This window comes from Oryzias latipes, chromosome 21 (genome assembly GCF_053564925.1).
Source record: "Oryzias latipes strain Hd-rR chromosome 21, Olatipes_Hd-rR_3.1".
NCBI lineage: Eukaryota > Metazoa > Chordata > Actinopteri > Beloniformes > Adrianichthyidae > Oryzias > Oryzias latipes.
The window spans coordinates 35655899-35683888 of NC_136257.1; the positions used below are offsets into that span (position 1 = coordinate 35655899).

General features: G+C 43.3%; 1 protein-coding gene across 4 annotated transcripts; it reads right to left on the bottom strand.

Moving 5' to 3' along the window:
* Positions 1 to 140: 140 nt before the first annotated feature.
* On the bottom strand, positions 141 to 27969 carry ifngr2 (interferon gamma receptor 2). 4 transcript variants are annotated; one of them, XR_013652476.1, is made up of 9 exons: positions 26600 to 27969; positions 23502 to 23610; positions 23199 to 23368; positions 22344 to 22489; positions 21964 to 22105; positions 19577 to 19716; positions 12858 to 13086; positions 9709 to 9835; positions 141 to 305 (listed from the first exon to the last, which is right to left on the bottom strand). XR_013652476.1 is itself a non-coding variant. In XM_078939009.1 (7 exons), exons 1-7 carry the CDS (start codon positions 26685 to 26687, stop codon positions 12991 to 12993), a joined length of 891 nt encoding a protein of 296 aa, XP_078795135.1. In that variant the 5' UTR covers positions 26688 to 27969; the 3' UTR covers positions 12847 to 12990. The 4 variants fall into 4 exon arrangements, 2 of the variants coding, with proteins under 2 accessions (XP_078795135.1, NP_001347710.1); XR_013652477.1 differs by lacking the exon at positions 141 to 305 and having other exon boundaries at positions 9625 to 9831; XM_078939009.1 differs by lacking the exons at positions 141 to 305; positions 9709 to 9835 and having other exon boundaries at positions 12847 to 13086.
* Between the last annotated feature and the right edge of the window lie 21 nt (positions 27970 to 27990).

Consider the following 27990-nt stretch of genomic DNA (forward strand, 5'->3'; position numbering starts at 1 on the left):
GAGGAGTTCAGAAAAGAAATGATCAGCGCGTGGATCCGCAGCTTGTATGCCATAACTCCGACTTTAGTGTTCAGTGATGGTTTTGACTTTTTTTTAAAATAAATTCCGGTCACGTGATCTTGTAGCATTTTCCCTATGACGTAGGACATATGTAAAGAAACGTTTTAGAACTGCGTATCTGAGTATTTCTTTGTTCAAATGATGGCAGACGAAAAAATGTCATTTGAAGAACCTTGTAGTTGTTATGAAACCACTACAGTTGGCAGTCCAAAAGCTCCAAGCTCCGCCCCTTTCTGATCGTCCACCTGCAGACAAATGGATCTATGAACGTCTTTGTTTTCAGGATCAAACTTTACCAGCTGGATAGCTCTAATATTGCTGCCATTTTTTAGGTAATGGGAGAGAGCGTACACAAAGGGATCATGGGAAGTCAGCTTACTCCCTTGCTAGCAGACCCGCCTACAACTCAGAGGTGAATTTCGAATGAACTCCTGCCACTTCAGAAACTATGTCCTAGAAAAGGACTCATGATTTTAGATTTGGACTAAATACGGCATCATCAGACATAATGACGACTGGAAAGACTTTGAAAAGAGATGATGGGAGCGGGACGTTAAATGTCGCCTTCCCACTTCAATGTGAACTGACTCTTCTGCTCATTTGTCAGGATTTTCTGAATGAATATGCTCCATCTTCAAACGTGACAGGATTTGGCCTTAAAGGCTCAAATTAACCCTTGTGCTATCCTTGGCACTTTAACATTGGTAGTTGGGTCATCTAGACCCACTAGACCAGGGGTGTCAAACATACGGCCAGTGTGCTGTATCCGGCCCGCCAGGTGGTTTAGTCCGGCCCACACATGAAGAGTAAAAATCATAAGGATGTTTAAAAAAGAAAGCAAGTTTCTAGTCCATACCTGTGGCGAGTAACGATTTTCTAAAGAAATAACCGAAATGCGCAATTCCGCCACTAGGGGGAGCAAAGGGAAAACTTAACAGGTGAAACAACATAACTGCATGTGCCAAAAGCGAAACCTAACAGCTCTGTGTCTGGGTAGGCAGTAGTTTGGTTCCCTGTGAGCTTCATCACTAAAGGATGATCAGTAGTGACACAACAATGACCAAAATGTTGTCAAGAAGAAAAAAAGGTTGAAGTGAAGTGCTGAGCTTTCCAGGAAAATGGAAAGCGTTTCATTTGTTCACGGAGCTGAATGCAAACCTGCATGCTTGGTATGTCATCAACAGGTTCTCCAAGAATATAACATTCAGCACCACTATGAGACTCTCCACAAAGAAAAGTTTCACCATTTGCAGTTAAGAAAAAGAAAGATTTAGCAACTATTAGCTGGACCGATAAATAACCATCTGGATTTACTGCAGCCGTGACGTCAGTGATGCAGCAGTGAAAGTTATTATTATTGCAAACAAGTTGGAGCAAACATCCAAACCATTTTCTGATGGTGAACTTATTGAAAAATGCTGAAGGCTGCAGAAGTCTTGTTCCCAAAAAGCAGTCGACCTTAAACATGAGTCTGTCAAGAATTACGATCAGATCCAACATCTCTGAGGAAACATGGGCAGCCATATGAAGGAATCCAGTCATTTATTGTATTTTCAGGCACTATTGATGAAAGCACCAACATCACAGATATGTACAGCTGTGCATATTTATTAGAGGTGATGAAGAGACGTCACAGTGGAGTTTCTGGAGTTGATGGACACAACAACAGCTGATGACATAGTCAGCTCTCTAGTTACTGTGCTGGACAGTTTCTGCACAGAAACACATTTACGGTCATTCATTTCCGTCTGGTGAAGTTTCAGGAGAGAAAGGAGGTTAACTCCAAAGTCTTATGTTCACAAATGTTTGCAAGTTTAATTTAGTGTAATTTTGTCATTGTTTGGAAGTTTACATTTTAGGAAGATGTTTCATTTTGTCTGTAGCCCCTTTTGAATTTATTATCAGGATTGCTTCAGTTTCAGATTTAAATTAAAGCCGCAAGCGGCGTTGTATGGCCCGCAGACGCAACCCGCCTTCCACGCCCAACTCTACTCACCAACGCCTACCTCACCGCCCTACCAGCCTACAAATTAAAAGCTAGTCAAGGCTGCATTTGCTAATTATGCTAACTATGCTAGCTATGCTAATGTGGCTTAAAGTGCTAGCATTGCGATCAGCATCATCAACTCTCTCTGAAAAACACATTGTTCAAAATTCGAATTATGCTAACTATGCTAATATGGCTAAAATGCTAGCATAGTAATCAGCATCATTAACTGACTCAGAAAAACACATTACCTAAAATGCTAATAATGCTAACTCTGCTAGCTATGCTAATGTGGCTAAAAGTGCTAGCATAGCGAGCAGCATCATCAACTGACTCAGAAAAACACATTCCTCTATTGGTGAGAGCTATACGTTATAAGTTAGCAAATAAAAAACACTTTTTCAAAATGGCGGCTTTTCTGTTGTTTTTATCTCCATAGCAACCATGTTATGTTTTGGTCCCCTCAAGAGGACGAACAGATTGACGTCAGTTTCGGACATATCGGTAAAAGTAAACTTTTTGTCGTCGTTAGCAACAGCGGTTTTATGCTAACCACGCCCACATTCCTTATATGTCCATATCCAGTGTTTTTCAATGTATGCAGTTTCAGGCATCATTGCATGCATTCAAATTTCACAGTAGTCCTTTGAAAAACATAGGAGTTATAACAGTGTGCCACTTTGCTAGCTTGCCACGCGCACGCCATTCAAAATCTACAACTTCTAATTCCAATATTTTTTCCACAGTAGCCTGCCATTGATGCCCAACGTTGGTTATTGGTTTCGTTAGTCGATTCTGGAAAAAAAAGTTCCGAATTTTATCGTTTTTGCAGAGTCGGCACATTTTTTTGCGACGGTTTTTTGCTTACCACGGCCACATTCCTTTATCGATCTTGTCGTGCGTAGCATCGTTTTGTTCAGCGCGGGCCAAGGAATCGCATATTTCCTCTTCACGACATTCCGATGAAAAATGTGCGAGCTAGCCAAGATGGCAACGGTTGCTAGCTCGCCACGCGCACGCCGTTCAAAATCTACAACTTCTAATTCCAACATTTTGTCCAGAGTAGCTGGCCGTTGGTGCCCGAAAAGTTACGAGACGATTGATGAAAATTCCAACGACGAGTTTTCGTTTGTATCTGGTGCTAAAGGTGCTTTTTTGAGAAAATTCCAGATGGCGGCCTTTTCCCAAGGTCAAAGGTCAACGACACTTCTGGGGTGTTTGTAGACTGGAGCTGGCAGCAAGTGTGTGCAATTGCGTGAAAATCGTTCAAACAAAAGTGTCTTTTCCCCATATTGTGGGAAAACACGAAAATCGCCAATTCTCAGAGTTCGCCACAAAATGGCCGCCAAGCCGTAGGTCGTGTGGCCGTCCCGTAATGATTTCAAAACATCTTTGGGATATCCCCGACACGTGTGTCTTGGTTTCGCGGCTGTATTTTGAAGTACATTTTGTTTGGCCCCATACGCGATTTTCAGCCCATTCATTTTTTTGACGGGATCGCTGGCCGGGATGTCATCGTCTTCGGGGGGGTGACGTTGACTTTGTGGAAAATTCATTTGCAATTTATCCCAGGTGTGTGCCCATTTTGGTGACTTTTCGAGCATGCGGCGGGGGTCAAATTCTCGCTGAAAGGCGGCGAAGTCGTCGTTCCAACTGCGAAAACAATATGGTCCTTGCAGTCAGTGACTGCTGCTGCGGGCCATAATAAGGTATGAGGAATAGCAGTGCGCGACTTTGCGAGCTCGCCACGCGGACGCTGTTCAAAATCTACAACTTCTGATTGCAACATTTTTTTCACAGTAGCTTGCCGTTGATGCCCAAAAAGTTTCGAGACGATCGCGGAAAATTCCAACGACAAGTTTACGATTGAATCCAGGGGTAAAGGCGTTTTTTATAGAAAATTCAAGATGGCGGCCTTTTCCCGAGGTCAAAGGTGGACGAAACTCCAGAGGTAGTTGTGGACTTGCTCTAGCAACATGTGAGTCAAATTTCGTGAAAATCGCTCGAAAAAAAGTTCATTTTTCCATATTGTGTAAAAACGCGAAAAACGCAAAATGGCAGATTTTGGCACAAAATGGCCGCCAAACCGTAGGTCGTGTCACCATCCCGTAATGATTTCAAAACGTCCTTTGGATATCGCGGACAAGGGTATATTGGTTTCGTTAGTCGATTCTGGAAAAAAAAGTTCCGAATTTTTTCGTTTTTGCCGAGTCGGCACATTTTTTTGCGACGGTTTTTTGCTTACCACGGCCACATTCCTTTATCGATCTTGTCGTGCGTAGCATCGTTTTGTTCAGCGCGGGCCAAGGAATCGCATATTTCCTCTTCACGACATTCCGATGAAAAATGTGCGAGCTAGCCAAGATGGCAACGGTTGCTAGCTCGCCACGCGCACGCCGTTCAAAATCTACAACTTCTAATTCCAACATTTTGTCCAGAGTAGCTGGCCGTTGGTGCCCGAAAAGTTACGAGACGATTGATGAAAATTCCAACGACGAGTTTTCGTTTGTATCTGGTGCTAAAGGTGCTTTTTTGAGAAAATTCCAGATGGCGGCCTTTTCCCAAGGTCAAAGGTCAACGACACTTCTGGGGTGTTTGTAGACTGGAGCTGGCAGCAAGTGTGTGCAATTGCGTGAAAATCGTTCAAACAAAAGTGTCTTTTCCCCATATTGTGGGAAAACACGAAAATCGCCAATTCTCAGAGTTCGCCACAAAATGACCGCCAAGCCGTAGGTCGTGTGGCCGTCCCGTAATGATTTTAAAACATCTTTGGGATATCCCCGACACGTGTGTCTTGGTTTCGCGGCTGTATTTTGAAGTACATTTTGTTCGGCCCCATACGCGATTTTCGGCCCATTCATTTTTTTGACGGGATCGCTGGCCGGGATGTCATCGTCTTCGGGGAGGTGACGTTGACTTTGTGGAAAATTCATTTGCAATTTATCCCAGGTGTGTGCCCATTTTGGTGACTTTTCGAGCATGCGGCGGGGGTCAAATTCTCGCTGAAAGGCGGCGAAGTCGTCGTTCCAACTGCGAAAACAATATGGTCCTTGCAGTCAGTGACTGCTGCTGCGGGCCATAATAAGGTATGAGGAATAGCAGTGCGCGACTTTGCGAGCTCGCCACGCGGACGCCGTTCAAAATCTACAACTTCTGATTGCAACATTTTTTTCACAGTAGCTTGCCGTTGATGCCCAAAAAGTTTCGAGACGATCGCGGAAAATTCCAACGACAAGTTTACGATTGAATCCAGGGGTAAAGGCGTTTTTTATAGAAAATTCAAGATGGCGGCCTTTTCCCGAGGTCAAAGGTGGACGAAACTCCAGAGGTAGTTGTGGACTTGCTCTAGCAACATGTGAGTCAAATTTCGTGAAAATCGCTCGAAAAAAAGTTCATTTTTCCATATTGTGTAAAAACGCGAAAAACGCAAAATGGCAGATTTTGGCACAAAATGGCCGCCAAACCGTAGGTCGTGTCACCATCCCGTAATGATTTCAAAACGTCCTTTGGATATCGCGGACAAGGGTATATTGGTTTCGTTAGTCGATTCTGGAAAAAAAAGTTCCGAATTTTTTCGTTTTTGCCGAGTCGGCACATTTTTTTGCGACGGTTTTTTGCTTACCACGGCCACATTCCTTTATCGATCTTGTCGTGCGTAGCATCGTTTTGTTCAGCGCGGGCCAAGGAATCGCATATTTCCTCTTCACGACATTCCGATGAAAAATGTGCGAGCTAGCCAAGATGGCAACGGTTGCTAGCTCGCCACGCGCACGCCGTTCAAAATCTACAACTTCTAATTCCAACATTTTGTCCAGAGTAGCTGGCCGTTGGTGCCCGAAAAGTTACGAGACGATTGATGAAAATTCCAACGACGAGTTTTCGTTTGTATCTGGTGCTAAAGGTGCTTTTTTGAGAAAATTCCAGATGGCGGCCTTTTCCCAAGGTCAAAGGTCAACGACACTTCTGGGGTGTTTGTAGACTGGAGCTGGCAGCAAGTGTGTGCAATTGCGTGAAAATCGTTCAAACAAAAGTGTCTTTTCCCCATATTGTGGGAAAACACGAAAATCGCCAATTCTCAGAGTTCGCCACAAAATGGCCGCCAAGCCGTAGGTCGTGTGGCCGTCCCGTAATGATTTCAAAACATCTTTGGGATATCCCCGACACGTGTGTCTTGGTTTCGCGGCTGTATTTTGAAGTACATTTTGTTCGGCCCAATACGCGATTTTCGGCCCATTCATTTTTTTGACGGGATCGCTGGCCGGGATGTCATCGTCTTCGGGGAGGTGACGTTGACTTTGTGGAAAATTCATTTGCAATTTATCCCAGGTGTGTGCCCATTTTGGTGACTTTTCGAGCATGCGGCGGGGGTCAAATTCTCGCTGAAAGGCGGCGAAGTCGTCGTTCCAACTGCGAAAACAATATGGTCCTTGCAGTCAGTGACTGCTGCTGCGGGCCATAATAAGGTATGAGGAATAGCAGTGCGCGACTTTGCGAGCTCGCCACGCGGACGCCGTTCAAAATCTACAACTTCTGATTGCAACATTTTTTTCACAGTAGCTTGCCGTTGATGCCCAAAAAGTTTTGAGACGATCGCGGAAAATTCCAACGACAAGTTTACGATTGAATCCAGGGGTAAAGGCGTTTTTTATAGAAAATTCAAGATGGCGGCCTTTTCCCGAGGTCAAAGGTGGACGAAACTCCAGAGGTAGTTGTGGACTTGCTCTAGCAACATGTGAGTCAAATTTCGTGAAAATCGCTCGAAAAAAAGTTCATTTTTCCATATTGTGTAAAAACGCGAAAAACGCAAAATGGCAGATTTTGGCACAAAATGGCCGCCAAACCGTAGGTCGTGTCACCATCCCGTAATGATTTCAAAACGTCCTTTGGATATCGCGGACAAGGGTATATTGGTTTCGTTAGTCGATTCTGGAAAAAAAAGTTCCGAATTTTTTCGTTTTTGCCGAGTCGGCACATTTTTTTGCGACGGTTTTTTGCTTACCACGGCCACATTCCTTTATCGATCTTGTCGTGCGTAGCATCGTTTTGTTCAGCGCGGGCCAAGGAATCGCATATTTCCTCTTCACGACATTCCGATGAAAAATGTGCGAGCTAGCCAAGATGGCAACGGTTGCTAGCTCGCCACGCGCACGCCGTTCAAAATCTACAACTTCTAATTCCAACATTTTGTCCAGAGTAGCTGGCCGTTGGTGCCCGAAAAGTTACGAGACGATTGATGAAAATTCCAACGACGAGTTTTCGTTTGTATCTGGTGCTAAAGGTGCTTTTTTGAGAAAATTCCAGATGGCGGCCTTTTCCCAAGGTCAAAGGTCAACGACACTTCTGGGGTGTTTGTAGACTGGAGCTGGCAGCAAGTGTGTGCAATTGCGTGAAAATCGTTCAAACAAAAGTGTCTTTTCCCCATATTGTGGGAAAACACGAAAATCGCCAATTCTCAGAGTTTGCCACAAAATGGCCGCCAAGCCGTAGGTCGTGTGGCCGTCCCGTAATGATTTCAAAACATCTTTGGGATATCCCCGACACGTGTGTCTTGGTTTCGCGGCTGTATTTTGAAGTACATTTTGTTCGGCCCCATACGCGATTTTCGGCCCATTCATTTTTTTGACGGGATCGCTGGCCGGGATGTCATCGTCTTCGGGGGGGTGACGTTGACTTTGTGGAAAATTCATTTGCAATTTATCCCAGGTGTGTGCCCATTTTGGTGACTTTTCGAGCATGCGGCGGGGGTCAAATTCTCGCTGAAAGGCGGCGAAGTCGTCGTTCCAACTGCGAAAACAATATGGTCCTTGCAGTCAGTGACTGCTGCTGCGGGCCATAATAAGGTATGAGGAATAGCAGTGCGCGACTTTGCGAGCTCGCCACGCGGACGCCGTTCAAAATCTACAACTTCTGATTGCAACATTTTTTTCACAGTAGCTTGCCGTTGATGCCCAAAAAGTTTCGAGACGATCGCGGAAAATTCCAACGACAAGTTTACGATTGAATCCAGGGGTAAAGGCGTTTTTTATAGAAAATTCAAGATGGCGGCCTTTTCCCGAGGTCAAAGGTGGACGAAACTCCAGAGGTAGTTGTGGACTTGCTCTAGCAACATGTGAGTCAAATTTCGTGAAAATCGCTCGAAAAAAAGTTCATTTTTCCATATTGTGTAAAAACGCGAAAAACGCAAAATGGCAGATTTTGGCACAAAATGGCCGCCAAACCGTAGGTCGTGTCACCATCCCGTAATGATTTCAAAACGTCCTTTGGATATCGCGGACAAGGGTATATTGGTTTCGTTAGTCGATTCTGGAAAAAAAAGTTCCGAATTTTTTCGTTTTTGCCGAGTCGGCACATTTTTTTGCGACGGTTTTTTGCTTACCACGGCCACATTCCTTTATCGATCTTGTCGTGCGTAGCATCGTTTTGTTCAGCGCGGGCCAAGGAATCGCATATTTCCTCTTCACGACATTCCGATGAAAAATGTGCGAGCTAGCCAAGATGGCAACGGTTGCTAGCTCGCCACGCGCACGCCGTTCAAAATCTACAACTTCTAATTCCAACATTTTGTCCAGAGTAGCTGGCCGTTGGTGCCCGAAAAGTTACGAGACGATTGATGAAAATTCCAACGACGAGTTTTCGTTTGTATCTGGTGCTAAAGGTGCTTTTTTGAGAAAATTCCAGATGGCGGCCTTTTCCCAAGGTCAAAGGTCAACGACACTTCTGGGGTGTTTGTAGACTGGAGCTGGCAGCAAGTGTGTGCAATTGCGTGAAAATCGTTCAAACAAAAGTGTCTTTTCCCCATATTGTGGGAAAACACGAAAATCGCCAATTCTCAGAGTTCGCCACAAAATGGCCGCCAAGCCGTAGGTCGTGTGGCCGTCCCGTAATGATTTCAAAACATCTTTGGGATATCCCCGACACGTGTGTCTTGGTTTCGCGGCTGTATTTTGAAGTACATTTTGTTCGGCCCCATACGCGATTTTCGGCCCATTCATTTTTTTGACGGGATCGCTGGCCGGGATGTCATCGTCTTCGGGGAGGTGACGTTGACTTTGTGGAAAATTCATTTGCAATTTATCCCAGGTGTGTGCCCATTTTGGTGACTTTTCGAGCATGCGGCGGGGGTCAAATTCTCGCTGAAAGGCGGCGAAGTCGTCGTTCCAACTGCGAAAACAATATGGTCCTTGCAGTCAGTGACTGCTGCTGCGGGCCATAAATATTCAGTCTGTATAAAATTGAATAAAACAATATTTTTTTTAAGTGAAATTAATTTTATTTAAGATCCATTGGCCTCTGTGAATGAATGTGTAATAAGACATGATAAGGCTACCATGTTGGTTAAGGCATGTTTTCCAATTGGGTAAAAAAAACAGAATAAAGCTGTTGTTTTGCTTTTTTGCTACTGGTCCGGCCCACTTGAGATCAGACGGGTTGAATGTGGCCCCCCAACCAAAATGAGTTTGACACCCCTGGTTTAGACAGTGCTCTGAACCTTTTCTCTTCAATGATTTGTGATCTTCACTGGTGTCCATGGATTACATGAAATCTTTCCACCTTTGTCATGGTAGGAAGAACACGTCAAAGGAAGGGGGGGGGGGTCATCTAAGATAGCACAAGGGTTAGAAGAATAAAAGGACTCTAAAGTTGTTCTTTTTATTTTCTACCTCTCATCTGAAGCCAGGCTGCAGAGATGTGTAGACCTCCTTCTCTGCAGAAACGTCTGCTAGGAATGTGCCAAGAAGGTCCAGACCAGTTGGGAGATATATTCAGTCGGTGGTGTTGAGACCCTGGCTTGTAGAAGAACATAAGTGTAAACCAGTAGAATAGCACTTCTGTAAAAGTAATGTTTGTAAACCAAAGTATGGATTATCTTTTGGAGGGCCTCTCCTAGTTTTAACAACAGCATGAGTTCAGGTATTTTACAGTCTGACCGCTCTAGGAGAGCATCATGAGGACTGTCAGAAGCTCTTTCGCGATGAATCAAAGAGCTCTCGCTGGGTTTGCTTTGAGCTGCTGGGTGCCTGTCTCCTTGACAAAAACAAACTCTGACCCCCCTAAAAACCATTTTCCATATGTATTTATCCATTAGCGATGAAAATGGGTGGGCTCTGCTGAAAACAAATCGCAACAAACAAAGGACTAAAGTGAGGCCCACAGGGTTAGGGGGAGGGGCAAACTTCTGCGTGAAATAATTGCGAGGAATATTTTCAAACAGATGTCCACTTGGACTTGGCCGTCAGCTCGTTGGCCCTGTTAAATATAGTGATTTGATTGGAAAACAAGCCATGTGAGATGGGCTGGCAGCCAGTCGGACCATTTGGGGCCTGTCTAATGACCCCAAGGGGTCAGGGGTCATCAGAGTAAAAGCAGATCAGAGAGGAAGTGGGGCCAGCTGCCAGAACAGGGCCATAAACCTGAGCCATTCTCAGAGAAAGCGCCTTTGTTTGGTTCCAGAACCAAAGTGCAGCCACAATCCTCATATTGTGCTCCGGCCTGTGAGACGGGGTCACCATTCACACCGGGGGAGGGGCTTTTGGGAGAGGGCTCAACGGGGTCGGGTATTTTAGACCCGCTGAGAACCTTTTACTGTATAAGGTCATGTTGCTCACTTTGACCAGAATGACACATGAACACAAATGCACACAACACACTCAGAAACTCAATTACACTGAGACACACACCAACACAAACAAACACAAATGCACACAACACACTAAGAAACTCAGATCTTTTTTTTTCTTCTATGATCCTGGGCGGATTTTCCTCTGAAAGTTTGAACTTTGAGAGTTAAACTAAAGAGTGAAAATGTTCCCGTCTGAGAAAAGTGGAGAAAGTGTTTAGTGAGGCGTTTACTGCATTCAAATGTCTGTAATCCCACTTTGCAGACTTCACTTATGGGGGGATTTATGGAACGTACCTCCTGCCATAAACTAGGGGTTTATTCCAGGAATCATGTTTAAACTACCCTGACTTTAAGCCTCAACTCTGGCTGAAATCCTCCTGAACTTGTTTACTCTGGGTATGTCGGTTCCAAAAGACCGGATATGAGTTGGTGTGATTACGCTCCACTTGGTAACCCTGGGTTAATGCACGTGCACAGCAGGTACATAAAGACATTCTCAATGGATCGCAGATTTCCAGAGTCACCATGGAGACGCGTGGTGAAAAAAAAAGAGGCTATACTTCAGTGAGACGGAGTCTGAGATTTTAATGATGACATATGAAGACCATACGTCCATCAAAAAAGTAACACGGCTGCATCATCAAGAAAGAAAGAGATTCTGCTTGCACTGTTTAGATTGCTGTTATTCTTATTATTACTGTTTTATCTATTTTATTTTATAAACTGCTTGCACTGTGGGGGGAGAGGAAAGTAATTTCATCTGTTTTGTATGTCTTATATATGCAGCATATTTGAGAATAAAGCTGACTTTGAGAAAAATAACGGACAAAGTAAACACATCAGTTTCTATCTCATTTCCAATTACATTGCGATGCATGTATATATATATATATATATATATATATATATATATACATTTGTATGTATATATATATATACACATACAAATGTATATATATATATATATATATACACATACAAATGTATATATATATATATATATATATATATATATATATATACATTTGTATGTATATATATATACACATACAAATGTATATATATATAAATATACACATGTATATATATATATATACACACATATATGTATACAAATACATACATATATATGTATGTATATATATATATGTATATATATATATATATATATATATATATATATAGATTTATCTTAACTGAAGCAAATAATTAAGTTAGATCAAAGTAAAAAGTTTACTATTGAGAAAATTGTCCGACCAATGAGGTCCGCTTTAACCAAACTCGTAGATAAATCCTGAATATCATCTCATGTGTGAAATGCTTCAGCTGATAAAGAAGGAAGCTTTGAGGCTGACTGAGCAACAACGGAACTTCTGCTAATTCCTCTCCAGTCACACAAACACATGCATTACGCTGACACACACAAGTTTGTTGTAAAAATTGAAGCCTGTAATAAAATGGAAATAATTCTGCTAATGATCGGCTTTTACAGATCCCAGTAAACCAACAGACCCTCACTGAAACAAGTTAAAGATTTTTTCCCATCAGACCTTGCAGTTCCATCCAATATTATTTCTATTATTTATTTTCTAATAAATGCTGATCTTTAACAGAGAGACATTTTGGTGTTGAAGTTTCTTAGGTGACCAGACCGGATGGACTGTGGCGACGTGTCTGACGTCTAACCCGGTCTAAGCGGACAGTCAGTGGGTCTGAGGTTCAGAACAGGAACTGCAGCTGAAGACTCTGAATGTACTTCAGCTTTCTGTCATTTAGGACAGGGAAAGCCGGTTTTGAAGATGTCAGCAAATATTCAGAAAAATGTTCTAAAAGAGCGAAGCAGCTGATGAAGAGGAGGATGAAGGCTGTTCACTGAGAGCACATTTGTCTTTAAACTTCTTTCTTCTAAAGTCTCTCCACCTGATTGAACTGCATCATTGGAATGTTCTGTGTTTATGGAGTCTCATGAAAGCAGAAATATTACATATGATTATTGATGAACGTTTAGAAATCAAAGGAATCTGTAAATATTCATATTCATTTGATTGGTGTGTGTGTGTGTGGGGGGGGGGGGGGGGGCTCTCCGGGAATAAGCTTTAATGTGTTGGATTTTTCAATGTGTGCATCTACAGTCGCGGCCAAAAGTTTTCAGAATGACAAATATTGGAAACTGGAAAAGTTGCTGCTTACGTTTTTATAATAGCGGTTTGCATAAACTCCAGAATGTTATGAAGGGTTAGGGTCATTGAAGGAGCTGCAGGATCATTTCAGTCATTCGTCTCATTAACTCAGGTCAGAATGTTGACGAGCACAAGGCTGAAGATCATGTCCGGTTAGTTGGGTTACAATGGCAGACTTGACATGTTAAAAGGAGGGTGATGTTTGAAATCATTGTTCTTCCAGCGGTAACCATGGTGACCTGCAAAGAAACACATGCAGCCATCATTGCGTTATAAAATGGCTTCACAGGTGAGGATATTGTGGCATTTAAGATTGTAACTAAATAAATAATTTATAGGACCAAGAACTTCAAGGACAGAGGTTCAGTTCTTGTTAAAGATGCTACAGGGCGTCCAAGAAAGTCCAGTATGTGCCAGGATGGTCTCCTAAAGAGGATGCAAGATCAGAGGTCCACAAGTGCAGAGCTGCTCAGGAAAGGCAGCAGGCAGGTGTAACGCGTCTGCATCACAGTGAGGCTTTTGGAAGATGGCCTGGTGTCAGGAAGGGCAGCAAAGAAGCCACTTCTCTCCAAATAAACATCAGGGACAGATTGATCTTCTGCAGAGAGTACAGTGGATGGACTGATGAGGACTGGGGCAGAGTCAGATTCTCTTTCTGATTGTTTGTGTCATGCCAACAGTAAAGCATCCTGAAACCCTTCATGTGTGGGGTTGCTTCTCATCCAGGGAGGGGGCTCACTCACTATTTAGCCCAAAAACCCCAACCATGAATACAGAATGGTACCAAACACCCTCCAACAGCAACTTCTTCCAACAACAGTTTGGTGACCAACAATGCATTTTCCAGAAAACCACGGAGCACCGGGCCATAAGGCTAAAGTGAGGACTAAACGTTAACGTTTTGGGTCCATGGCCTGGAAACTCCCCAGATCTGAATCCCATTGAGAGCGTGTGGTCAATCCTCCAGAGGCAGGTGGACAAACAAAAACCCACTAATTCTGACAAATATCAAGAAGTGATTCTGAAAGAGTGGGCCGCTGTCAGTCAGGATTTGAACCAGAAGTTGATTGACAGCATGTCCAGTCGGACTGCAGAGGTCCTGAAAAAGAAGGGCCAACACTGCAAACACAGACTTTCTGCAGAAATGTCATGTAATTGTGGATAAAAGTCTTTGAAATGGATGAAAGGCTTGGATTATATTTACACAGAAACAGAGATCTAAAAGCAGTTTAGCAGCAGACTTTGTGAAAACTAATATGTCATTCTCAAAACTTTTGGCCACGACTGTAAGTGTGTAGTTAAATGTGTGTGTGTGGGGGGTTAAGGCTATGTATTCTTCTCACTACCTTTCTGGTATTTCTATTTTTTTTTCTTTTTAAATCATACGTCTAAACTAAAATATTATCATCATCCAAAGGTCACGTTGATAAAAATCCCCAGATCATCTTAAACCTCTAAATGTTGGTTTTTACTCCAAAATCACAAAACAAGTCAGAAAATCACCTGTTTTATAATTAATAAAACAAAAAACAAATAAAAATATTGGCACAGAAGGTCCAGCAGACCTGCAGAAGATGGACTGATGACGCCGACTCTGCTGTTGATGAGCACCTTTGTCTGCAGCAGAAAAACTGACGTTCCCTGAGAGACTAAGGCATAACCAGAACAAAGTTCTACCCCTAATGAGCACCAAAACTCATCACCAGGGTAAAAAAATCAGCTCCAGCAACACTCCCCCTATGGACAAACGCATTCAGAGGCAGGAACATCAGGGCAGCACTTACAGCACAGAAGAATCCTTAACGTCGTCGCTAACATTTACATGTAGTGCTTAAAAAAGCCGAACTGTTCCTGAGTTCTGGAGATATTTTGTGGGACAAAAACCCCAATCCAGAAAAGCTGAACAAAGGGGGAGAACAGAGGGAGCCTGCCCTTGCCCCAGGATCTCCTCCGTTAAGACCCAAGAGAAGAACCATCTTCAGAGGCTCAACTCAGAGCGGAGGAGGCTGCAGGAACCACGCTGGAGACCACATCACAGGGCTCCTCAGAGGGGAAGAGGAGGAGGTCATGGAGTCCATTCAGCGTGGGACCATCTGGACACAGCTGTAGGAAGAAGACGAGAACTAAGAAGCTGAACAACTAAGATCCCAGTCTGGTCTAAACAAGTTTGGTTTTCAGATACTGCATCAGAACTGAACACAGGTGGACCCCCCTCAATAGTCAGAGGAGCTGCAGCTCAACAGGATAACGTTCTTTCCACAACTCTTCAACCATTTCAGTTCTGTTCAGTTTATCTTCACAACTCTGATCGCGATCAGATCTTTGTTTTCTTCTATGATCCTTGACGGATTTTCCTCTGAAGGTTTGAACTTAAAGAGTGAAAATGTTCCCGTCTGTCTGAGAAAAGTGGAGAAAGTGTTTAGTGAGGCGTTTACTGCATTCAAATGTCTGTAATCCCACTTTGCAGACTTCACCTATGGAGTGATTTATGGACCTCCTGCCATAAACCACAGAACGCTGTAGTCACCGATTCCTCAAATATATTTAGAATTTCAACAGCAGCCGTTTCCCCGTCTCTCAAAGACCAGCTGTCTGTTACCTCCACACAGCTGGTCCGGTCAGAAACCCCACCAGTGAACCAAGACGACTACTGAGACCAGGTCTTCAGACGGTTCTTGTCCGACCAATGAGGTCCGCTTTAACCAAACTCGTAGATAAATCCTGAATATCATCTCATGTGTGAAATCATTCAGCTGATAAAGAAGGAAGCTTTGAGGCTGACTGAGCAACAACGGAACTTCCTTAAAAGTAGATTTCAGTTTCCTTACTGAGGATTTCAGCCCTTTAGACTGAAACAAAAGCAAATGGAAGAACAAACGTCTGCAGAGATGCTACCGGGATAGTTTTTCTGACAGTAGACTGGTCACGATCTTCACCCCTGACTAAATCTTTATACGCCTTGATTCAAATTTCTGTGAAGCTCTTCTGGGAAATCAGTCTCCAAACCCTCCTCTTCACCACAGACATGAAAGCACCTGAAACCCCGACAGGAGGATGAGAGGGGTTAGGAGCCATCCAGAGAACTTCAGTGTTTCTGAGGAGGTTCTTCACTCATTTCCAATCTCTCTCATTAGTCATAAAATGACGGATAAAAATCCGGTAACTTTAACTCTAACTCCTCGCTTTTCTAAACAATTCTGCTACGACAGATTTTGGACTGTGAAAACAGAGAACGAACGTCACTGTGTCCACTACTTTGATTATCTACTTCTCACTGCACACCTCAATAACCGATAACTTCCACTACGCCACTCCTCCAACCTGGGGCTTGGCTAGCTAGGAGTTACGTTTTTCAGTCTGCAGTCCCGGGCCTTCTCCTGTCAGCTATGCTCACGTGCAAACTCTACATCTGGTCGGCTCTAACCTGGATCCTCCTCTGGCTTTTCCACCGCCCCACGGCCGGGCTCATCCAGTACTCAGCGTCGGAACTCCTCCGTCTCCGCTGGCTGCCTACAGCTCCTGCTCCTCTGCTCTACGCCCGCACGGACCCCCTGCTCCCGCCACGCCGGAGGTACATCCACCGTGGCACGCACCGGCACTACCAAGCCTCGTCCAATCTTGTCCGCTTCCTCTCCTCCTCTACCCGGCGTCCTCGACGTAACACCGGACGTTCTGTGGACCACGGAGTGCTTTCCAGCCTCCCCGGACCTGCGAACTCGACTTCTTCGGCGCCGCGCCAGGTCATCAGAACCATCAACTTTGGCCTCATCAACATCCGCTCCCTCTCTAACAAGGGTCAGCTGATCCAGGATCTAATTGTGGATCGTAAGTTGGACTTTCTCTGCGTTACGGAAACTTGGCAGCAACAGAATGACTTTTCCTCTCTCAATGACTCCACCCCGCCCGGCTTTGTTTACCTCTGTCAGCCTCGTTGCCATGGCCGCGGAGGCGGTCTCGCGGTGATATATCGCGAGACGTGGAAAGTCCTCCCGGTTCCGCTCCCCTCATTCAGCTCCATTGAGTGAACTGCCTTCATGCTGCCTGGACCCACACCAACTGTAATAGCAGTGGTTTACCGCCCCCCAAAACCAAACAGGGACTTTCTGGAGCATTTTGGAACTCTGCTAACTCACCTATCGTCTCTCACTCCTAATGTTATGTGTATGGGTGATTTTAACATGCATTTTGATAACAACCACCTCCCCCTCACCAGAGACTTCTGCTCATGCCTGGACAGTCTTGGTTTTTGTCAACATGTTCAGCTGCCTACCCATGCTAAGGGACACATTCTGGACCTGGTCTGCTGCTCTGGGTTAACCCCCTCTAACTGTTCCACAGATGATCTTGCTATGACTGATCACCATCTTGTTTCTTTTAGCATCCCCTTGATTTTATCTGAGATCAAACCCACTCGCCTCATCTCCTTCCGAAACATTAAGAATATAAATGTGGATCTGTTTTCTTCTCAATTAGAGCGCATTCCTTTCCCAAACTCGTCCAACCCTGATGATCTGGTTTCTTTTTATAATAACTGCCTTTTAGATGTTCTTAACAATTTCGCTCCTGTAAAAACCCGGTCTGTTTTATTTGTTAAATCTTCCCCCTGGTTCACCCCTGAACTCCATAAAATGAAAGCCAAATGCCGCCAGTTGGAACGGCTCTGCAAAAAAACTGGCTCACCCGCTCACAGGGAAATCTACAATGAACAGTTTATACAATACAAGGACTTGGTTTCTATCACTAAAACGAACTACTTCACTGAACTGATTGATGTAAATAAGGGAAATTCCAAAATTCTGTTTTCTTTAATGGATAATGTCTTTCAACCCCGTAACAGTTTTCCCCCTCATTTTTATTCAGATGAGCACTGTAATTCTCTTCAGTTATTCTTTAACCAGAAAATTCTAGATATCCATCAGCATCTCCATTCCTCCACCTCTCCTCCCACCCCGTCTGACTCATTTTCTGTAACTCATATATTCACTTCCTTTTTCCTCCCTGATCCCAGTGAAATTTCCCGCCTCATCCATAAGTCCAAACCATCCACATGTTTGCTAGATCCCCTTCCAACATCCGTGGTTAAATCCTGCCTTCCTTCTCTTCTTCCTTTCATTTGTGCCATTATCCACTCCTCATTGACATCAGGTATTGTCCCCTCACTCCTCAAGATCGCTGCTGTCAGACCCATCCTAAAAAAACCTCAGACCCCAATTCCTTTCACAATCTTCGTCCTATTTCTAACCTCCCCTTCATTTCAAAAATTCTTGAAAAAATAGTCGCCTCCCAACTTTCCCATCATCTCACCCAAAATGATCTTTTTGAACCCTTTCAATCTGGTTTCCGTCCCCTTCATAGCACAGAAACTGCCCTACTAAAAATCACCAATGACCTTCTCCTTGCAGCTGATTCTGGACTCTTCACCATCCTCATCCTCCTCGACTTGAGCGCAGCATTTGACACCATATCTCACTCCATCCTCCTCCACAGACTTTCAGCCCTCGGTATCGAGTCCACCCCCCTCCGCTGGTTTCATTCTTATTTTTCAAGCCGCACTCAGTTTATTCAACTGAATTCTTTCAAATCCCAACCCTCACTCATTTCATCTGGTGTTCCTCAAGGTTCTGTTCTCGGTCCCCTCCTCTTCATTACCTACCTGCTACCCCTTGGCAATATATTCCGTAAATTCAATATTGATTTTCATTGTTTGGCGGATGACACTCAGCTCTATCTGTCCAGTAAACCCAACTCTTCTATTCCACCTGCCTCCCTCTCCTGTCTGAAATAAAAACCTGGTTCACCCTAAACTTCCTCAAACTTAACAGCGATAAAACCGAATTACTCCTCGTAGGTTCCAAATCCACCCTTTCCAAAGTTTCTAATTTTAACCTTTCCATCGATTCCTCTCCAGTTTTCCCCTCCCCTCAAGTAAAGAGTCTGGGTGTCATCCTTGACAGTACATTATCATTTCAATCCCACATCAATAGCATTACTCGGTCAGCCTACTTTCATCTACGTAATATTAATCGTCTCCGCCCCTCCCTCACAATCCACTCCGCCTCCATTTTAGTTCATAGTCTGGTCACTTCTCGTCTCGACTATTGTAATGCTCTTCTCTATGGTCTTCCCAACAAAACTCTAAATAAGCTTCAGTTAGTCCAGAATTCAGCTGCCCGCATCATCACCAGAACCCCCTCCTTCCATCACATCACTCCCGTTCTCCAGCAGCTGCACTGGCTTCCAGTAGCCTTTAGGATTAAGTTCAAGCTCCTTCTCTACACTTTCAAAGCCCCCCATAGCCTGGCTCCCTCCTATCTCTCTAATCTCCTCCATGTTAACACTCCCTCTCGCTCTCTTCGGTCTTCTTCCTCCCTTCAGCTCTCTGTCCCTCCGGCCCGTATGGTCACCATGGGGAGCCGTGCCTTCAGTCGCTCTGCTCCCCAACTCTGGAACTCTCTCCCCCCAGACCTCCGTAACACTGACTCCTTTCCGATCTTTAAATCCAGACTCAAAACCTATCTGTTTAAGCTTGCATTTCCGGAACACAGTTTCTCATTTTCTGTCAGCTGATTTTACTAATGAATCCAATTTATTTATTGTTTTTAACTTGTGATTTTATTGTGTTTTACCTCTAACTTTGTACAGTGACCTTGGGTGTTTTGATAGGCGCTTTTAAATAAAATGTATTATTATTATTATTAAAAACATTGTTTCCTCTGATAAAATACTCACAATTACGATCTCGTACGGCTTTAGCAGCTTCTTGATCTTTCTGCGCTGAAAGATAAGCAGGTAGAAGATGATTGGAACGATGAAGAGGACGATGCCCCCCACCACCAAGGAGGTAATCTTCACGGTCTTCTCTGTAGTACCTGGAGAGTACAGAGTAAAGCCCAAATGACTTTATGTTCTGCAGATCACAGCAAGAATAAAAGCGGCCTTCGGGTTAGTCCTGTGAACAACCAGTAATTAGTTTTACTTTGCACAGGAGTCACTGTTACAGGAATCTCCTCTGACCGGGAGGGCGGACAAAAACTCTCGATCTGAGTCTCTAAATGATCATACAACCAACAGAAAAGTCCCATGAGTCAAAAAATGTGTTTCTGTGCGATAAACCTGTGAGTACGAGGGACTGGAAGCAGGAACATGAGACCTCTGTCCCAAAAGGTTTTCAGTCTCTTCAGTCGATCTTTAAGCAGAAAATTCAACACATTAGCATCTCCATCTCTTTTTCTGATCCTCGATCCCAGAGAAATTTTCTTCCCGCCTCATCCATAAGTCATAACCATCGACATGTCTGCTCAATCTCCTCCCAGCATCCCTGGTTAAATCCTGCCTCCCTTCTCTTCTTCCTTTATTTCTGCCATTATCCAGTCCTCAGTGAAATCATAGACTGCTGCTGTCAAACCAATCCTAAAAAGTTCCTTTAATAATCTCCGTCCCATTTTTAACCTCCAAAATAATTAAAGAAATAGCCGCCTGCCAACTTTACCATCATCTCGATCAAAATGATCTCTTTGAACCCTTTCAAACCGGTTTTCGCTCCCTTCATTGCACTGAAACGCCCCTAATAAAAATCACTAATGACCTTCTAGCAGCTGGTTCTGGACTCATCACCATCCTCATCCTCCTTGACTTGAGCGGCATTTGACAACATTTCTCGATCCTCCTTCAGACTTTCAGCTCTCGGTATCAGGTCCAGCCCCCTCCGCTGGTTTGAATCTTACTTCTCAAGCCACACTCAGTTTATCCAACTGAAATCCTCTAAATTTCAACCCTCACTCATTTTCTCTGGTGAGCCGGTTTAGCTCGTGCTGGTTTGCAGCACCTTCCAACTGTGAACCCAGGGTTCGACTCTGGGCTGCTCCCTGTTCCCTTCTCTACTTCTGTGCCGGTCCCAAGCCCGGTTGCTTTGAGAGGGTTGCGTCAGGAAGGGCATCCGGCGTAAAACATTGCCAAGTTTACCATGCGACTCGTTCGCTGTGGCGACCCCTGATGGAAAAGCCGAAAGGGAAACAGACTAATTTTCTCTGGTGTTCCTCAAGGTTATGTTCTCGGTCCCCTCCTCTTCATTACCTACCTCCTAATCCTTGGCAATATATTTTGGAAATTCAACATTGATTTTCAATGTTTCGCGGATGACACTCATCTCTATCTGTCCAGTTAACCCAACTCTTCTCTTCTTGCCTGTCTGAAATAAAAACCTGGTTCACCTTAAACTACTTCAAACTTAACAGCAATAAAACCCAATTTATCCTTGTAGGCTCCAAATCCATCCTTTACAAAGTTTCACTTTCCATTGATTCCTCTACAGTTTACCCCTCCCTCAGGTAAAAAGTCGGTGTCATCCTTGACATTACATTATCCTTCCAATCTCACATCAACAGCATTACTCTGGTCTGCCTCCTTTCATCAACGCAATATTAATCGTCTCCGCCCCTCCACCTCCATTTTAGTTCATAGTCTGGTCACTTCTCGCATCGACTACTGCAGTGCACTTCTTTCTGGTCTTCCCAAGAAAACTCCTCATAAACCTCAGTTGGTCCAGAGTTCAGCTGCTGCATCATCATCAGAACTCCTTCCTTCCATCACGTCACTCCCGTTCTCCAGCAGCTTTCAGGATTCAGTTCAAACTCCTTCTCCACACGGTCAAAGTCCTCCATCACCTGCTCCCTCCCATCTTTCTAATCTCCTCCATTTTAACACTCCCTCCAGTCTTCCTCACTTCAGCTTTCCGTCCCTCCGGCCCGTTTGGTCACCATGCGGAGCTGTGCCTTCAGCCGCACGGGTCCCCAACTCTGGAAGTCTCTCCCGCTGACCTCTGACCTCTGTAACATTGACTCCTTTTCAATTTTTAAATCCACACTCAAAACCAAAACCTGTTCAAATGTGCTTTTCCACAACACAATTTTTCATCTTCTGTTATCTGATTTTCATTATCTCAACTTATATCTTATATACATACAATAATAACATATTATATATTTACTTTTGAATCTGTACAGTGTCCTTGAGTGTCTTGAAAGGCGCTTTTAAATAAAAGGTATTATCATTATTGTTATTAGGAGTGAAAACTCTCAGGAGGTTCTAGCCCCGTCTTAAAACTGGACCGGACTTACTCTGTGCTGGGATGAGCTCACAGCGGACACAGCTCGGCACCCCGATGGGTTTCCCGTACAGAAAGAACTCCACCTTTGCACAGTAGATCTGCCCCACCTCCAAACCGCTGAAGGTTTTAGAGGAGGGCGTGTCCTCATCCTCCTACCAAACCAAGAGCAGATGACATCAACATCCAGCACTTCTGAACATTTCCTGCTCGTTTTCTGGAAACACTGTCGATTAGAGACTGGATCTGTAGGAGATTAATGTGAGGACACAAGCAGGAAGTGACATCAGCAGACACGTGTCAGAACTCGTCCTTCCGTGAGGAGACTGACGTCTCGGTGCTTCGCAGCGTCTCTAAAGCTCCTGAACGATTATTCAACTTTTGCTTTCTTACATTCAGCTCCTCTCCTTCTTTTCCAAAGTAGATCCGGTGTTGAGCATTGTCGGCGTACTCCCTACCCAGATGGTGGTTCCTGCTCAGACGGACAGTCATGATGCCGGGTGCTGCAGTCAAAGAGACCTCTGGAGAACAGCGGCTTCCTGGAGAAACAAACAACAACAAGCCTTTAAGAACTTCAGGGCATCATCACCTGGACGTCAAAATCAATGTACTTTCTCCCACTGCGCCTGATCGACGTCGTGAAATCTGGACTTTATCTGTCTGACACTGAAGCAGAAGAATGACCTCCAACAAAACCTCTGAACCACCTTAAGAACAAACATCTCTAACATGTTTGGGTTTGAAAAGCTCCCACAGATATTTCTGCAGCTTATAGACCCAGAGAACCACAGAAGGATCCATCCCATCGGAGGAGAACCTTCCAGGAGTCCAAGAACAACAGAAGGACTCATGCAGAACCCATGAAAGAAGCAGAAGAAGGTCAGACTTCAGTGGAGTCAGTCCAGGTCAGAGGTCATGATGCAACAGTCAGTTAAAGACTCTTGGACAAACGTGGATCAATGAAAGACACTAAACTTCTGGACAGATGTTCTGATCCTTTCACAAGAGGAACTTTCTGGAAGGTCTGTGTCCCCAAACTTTGGAGAATTGTTTTGTGGAATGAGAAATATGAAGTTTAGTTACTGTTTATCGTTTCCATTTTCTTTCCTTTTTGCCAAAGCGCCTTGCTGTCAGTCACACCTCAATGACTCCGCCCACCTTTAGTATAAAACATGACGGTTTCTGAAGGTGCATTGATCAGGAACAGAGAACAGAGGAGAAACATCTGTGGCGCCTCATTTCGGTTACCGTATACGCTGCAGGCCGGAACCGCAGCCGACGACACGCCGCGCTCCTGGGAACGCACGCGCAGCCCAATGCAGCCCTGGGTGGCGTTGGCTGCGGCTGAGGAAAAGTCACAAGAAGTGTCGGGCGTGTCCACGCACGCAGGCACCTGCTGCCAGGTGTTGTTGTCAAATCTACGGAAAAAGACAACATTCACGTGAAGTGATTCACTTCCAGATCAGACAAAAATAAAATGATTGGAGTTGATCTAATGAAGCTCCTGAAAGTCTGCAGGATCTGTACATCCATCACATCAAAAGACCTCACCTCCGATACTCAACCGTGTACAAGACACCCCCGTCTCTGGAGCCTGGCGCCCACGTCAGCTGGAGGTCATTAACACTGACGTTCTGAGGGGGCATCACTGCGCATCCAACTGGAGGAGGAGGAGAGTCCTTTTAGATCGGTTCTAAGACAGCTCTGACACACAGATGTTCCCACCAGGAAAAAAACCTGCTGTTCTTATGGTTTTTCAGGATCACAAAACTCCAGCAGCTTCTGTTCACCAAGACTTCTTCTGTTTCAGTTCAGAAAGGTCTGACCAGGATCCGTCTCAGTTTGTCAGTCAGACCTGCACCCATGTTCCTCAGAGTTCTCCCAACAGTTCTCAAACACAAGATCCGGGCGGTCTGAGCTCTTCTGGGTTTACATCCAACAACTGTGAGACACACTGGATTTCCTGTTTGTACTCCAGTTCACCCTGGATTGTAACCACTGACAGTATAACAGAACTGGACAGAGTGGGTGTGGTGTCAGCCACAGAAAATGCCTTACTTCTAGCTCCAGCCAGATGAAGTCAATTTGGTCGCCATTTTTCCACAGTTTCGAGTCGCCATGTTGGTGGCAGATGACAGTGATTGGTCTGAGTTGAGTCTGAGTCAATGTTTCTATGGCAACAACTGTCAGCAATCTCGTTTGAAGTTCACACCCCTTCCACTGAAAGTGGCTCAGGAGAATCTGTCAATCATGTGGGGGGCCAGCTGGCACCACATGCTTTAATGGAGGCATTTGATTGGTCGGTTTAAAATTTAAATAACTTGTAATGAAAAATATAATCAAGAAAAATAATTGAGGACCGTCAAGAAGATGTAAAAAAAAAAAAAGAATTCTATGGGATTTTGGCTTCTATGAGCCATTTCCTGTTTGGAACGCCAGGGGGAGGAGTAACTCAGTCCAGGTCTCAGATACAGTCATCGGTTGTATTGTGACCAGCCTGTAAAATTCTACGGAAAAAGGCAAATTTGGCCGTTAACCAGGGAACAAATTGGGAAGTTCTCTTTTTTTTTTTTTTTTTTTTTTTTTTTTTTTTTTTTTTTTTCAAACTTTATTGAATGTAAAAAATCAATACAAAATAATGTTCAACATTGAACAACGAAGAAACAAGCCAGGGGGTTTATACATTTTATGCATAAAGATTGAAACTAATACACAGATCTAATGTTTTGATGGCGTTCTTATTATCAGAGTTTCTTATTGTCTTAATGTATTGTTTGAACTCATTAATAAAGACTGAGAAATGAGGGGTATGATTCGTTACTTTTGATTTATGAATGTGCCATTTGCATAAAAACAACAAAAGATTAATGAGGTACAACTGTTCTTTTTTATGAGATGGACAGTGGGTGATGCCAAACATAATATTTTCTAAGTACAGGCGGAAGTCAGGGTCAATGTGGGCAGAAATGAAATGACAAACTTTAGACCAGAGAGTGGTGGAAAAGGGACATGACCAAAATAAATGTACAGTATCTTCAGGGTATTCTTGACAAAAAGAGCAAGTAACATCAATATCTTCCTTGAACCTTTGTAGATATAGTTTGGTTGGATAGAAATTATGGATTAGTTTGAATGAGATTTCTTTCACTTTATTGGTTAAAAAGTATTTTGCTGGTAAATTCCAAATCTTTTTCCATTCTAAATGATAAACTAAATTATTCCAAAAAGAAACTACGTAAGGAATGGAGACAACATCCTTCTGGAAGAGTGAGCGTATACGGCGATTTGTGTTACGTGAAGAAGAAAAACAAATTTGGCCTATTTCTATTTTAGTCGGATCAATTGGCAATAAAGTTGGACTTTGCAATGATGAACTTTTGAATAATGTAATAATACATTTAGGAATTGCTTTCAAAACAAAGTTAAATTCGGTTTTTGGTATTTTGATGGAGTATTTGAAGCAGAATTCTTCATGTGACATTAAAGCTCCGTTTGAATTAAACAGCTGATGAACCAAAAGGATGTTTTGATTAAACCATGATGGATAAAATAAAGATTTATGTCTATAAGTAATGTCTTTATTGTTCCATATGTAGTATCTGTGAGGAGAAAAATTGTGTTTGTAGATGAGTGACCAGGAAAGTAACATTTGTTTATGGAAGGAAGAAAGCTTAATTGGGATCTTTTGTACATTATAGTTACAGAATAAAAGAAAGTTTATGCCTCCTAATTTGGAGAAAGTGTAATTTGGTATGAAATTCCAGATTGAAGTTGGATTCTTCATAAAATATCTTAGCCAATTAATTTTAAATGTATTATTTAATGTGCAAAAGTCTAGAAAGTTAAGACCACCCTTATCATAAGTGTTCATTACAACAGTTTTTTTAATGTAATGATTTTTGTTCCTCCAAATAAAGTTAAATAGAATTTTGTCAATGGTTTTCAGGACTTTTTTGTCAACATTGAGGGATAAAGCTGCGTACGTTAGGCGAGAGATTCCCTCAGCTTTAGTTAGCAAAACTCTGCCTCTCAATGATAAATCTCTCTGGAGCCACTGGTTCAGCTTTGTCTGTGTTTTATTAATAATTGGGTCAAAATTTAATTGGCATCTGGCTTTTTTATCTTTAGAGAAAGTAATTCCTAGGTAGGTAATGGACTCTTTCACTGGAATATTACAGATAGAGAGGACGTCGCAGTGTTTAAGAGCAAACAATTCACATTTTTTTATGTTTAAACAGAGTCCAGATGCAACGGAAAAATTATTAATCAGATTAATGGCTAACGGTACCTGAGAATGATCTTTTAGAAAGAGGGTGGTATCATCAGCTAGTTGGCTGATAGTGACTGTGTGGTCTGCTATTGAAATACCTTTTAGTGAGCTGAGTTTTATAGAGTCAGTGAGGAGCTGGGTGCAGAGGAGGAATAAATAAGGGGAAATAGGGCATCCCTGCCTGACTCCTCTTTTTAGTAAAAATCGAGGAGAAGTCCCAGCATGAAGTTTGATAGAACAATTTCCTCCTGCAATTGGGAAGTTCTCTAGCTAACTGTTGGAAGCTAACAGTAAGTTCAGCACTAGGCTAACCAGGTGTTAAACCAGGAAACTAAGTTAGCCGGGAAGCTAACCAAACCGAAACAGAGGTTACATGTACCTGCTTCCAGACAGAGAAGGACAGTAAGGGCGGTTTCTGTCCATAAACGCCGCTCCGTCTCGGTGAACGTCCCTCTGCTCGTCTCCATGTCGCTGAATGATCCAGAGAAACACCGAGAAAACAAGTCAGTAAGCGGCGGGAGGACGACCACACCGCGAGAACAGCCGCTCCTTCGACACCGAATTCTCTTTGATCTTTGTGGCGATATGACGTTTTGTATCGAGGCTTCAGGCGAGTAGAGGAGCAGAAGTTTCCGCGAAGCGCCAGCTCTACCGACCTCCAACAGCTACCCGATCGGTCTGTGCGCGTGCGCAAACATTACGTCACTTCCTCTATGTGGCCAACATCGCGAGTTAAATTATTGGATTTATATTCACTACTGCTATTCTACTATAATTGTTGTTTGGTCTTATATTTGTGTTTGATATTTGCAATTGTTTCTTTATTGTGCAACTGAATGTGAATTTCTGTAAATAAAAAATGTACAATAAAGTTAATTGGTAAAAATAAATAAAAATACCACTATTCTAATGGATTACTAAACCGTCTCAAACTATTCTCTAAATCTTTACATTACACGAATCACAGGAATGCCCAGACATTGTGTTATTTAAGACAGCAGGATCACGCCGTCCTGACCACCCTCGGACTGGGACTTCAACAACTGCGGTGAAGTTAGTTTTAGGTTGGATATTCGACAGACATGCGCGCGGATGGGGTCTGTTAGGCACCGTCAAAAAATGAACAAGTGCAGGAGATGGAGAAAATTTTAGATCAAACCCAGGACTAAATGCTTAGCAAAAAATAAAATAAAGTACAATGAAACATTTTCTCATGTCTCTAAACATTTTTATTTATTTTGCACTGTTTTAATGAGAAGTTTTACAATAGTAGATGCTCATTATTTTACAAGTATTTTTCTTGGAGGTGGACAGTCTGTTATTTTCAATAGCTTCCAAACCATTTGACCTTATCATTCCAAATATATGCCATATTATGGCTGCAACATACTCACAAAAATTTTATATGAATTTTTTTATTGAAGTTTCAAAGGTTTGCATATGAAATCTGGTCAAAATTTTCAATAGCTGTCAAACTGAACTAGTGAGATTAAACATATGCCGAATTTTGGCACTGACATCCATCAGACACACCACTTTATTTTGCAATAGCTTTAATGCCACAATTCGGCATAGATTTCCTCTCTTTGGGTCAGGTAATTTGGGAGCTATTGATAAACTGACCAAATTTCATATGCAAACCACTGGAATTTTGATATAAAATTCATAGAAAATATTTAACATCTTTGATTACAAAACAAAATGGTGTGTCTGATGGGATGTCAATACCACATTTCGGAATATTCATCACTTTGCAGTGATGAAAGTCAG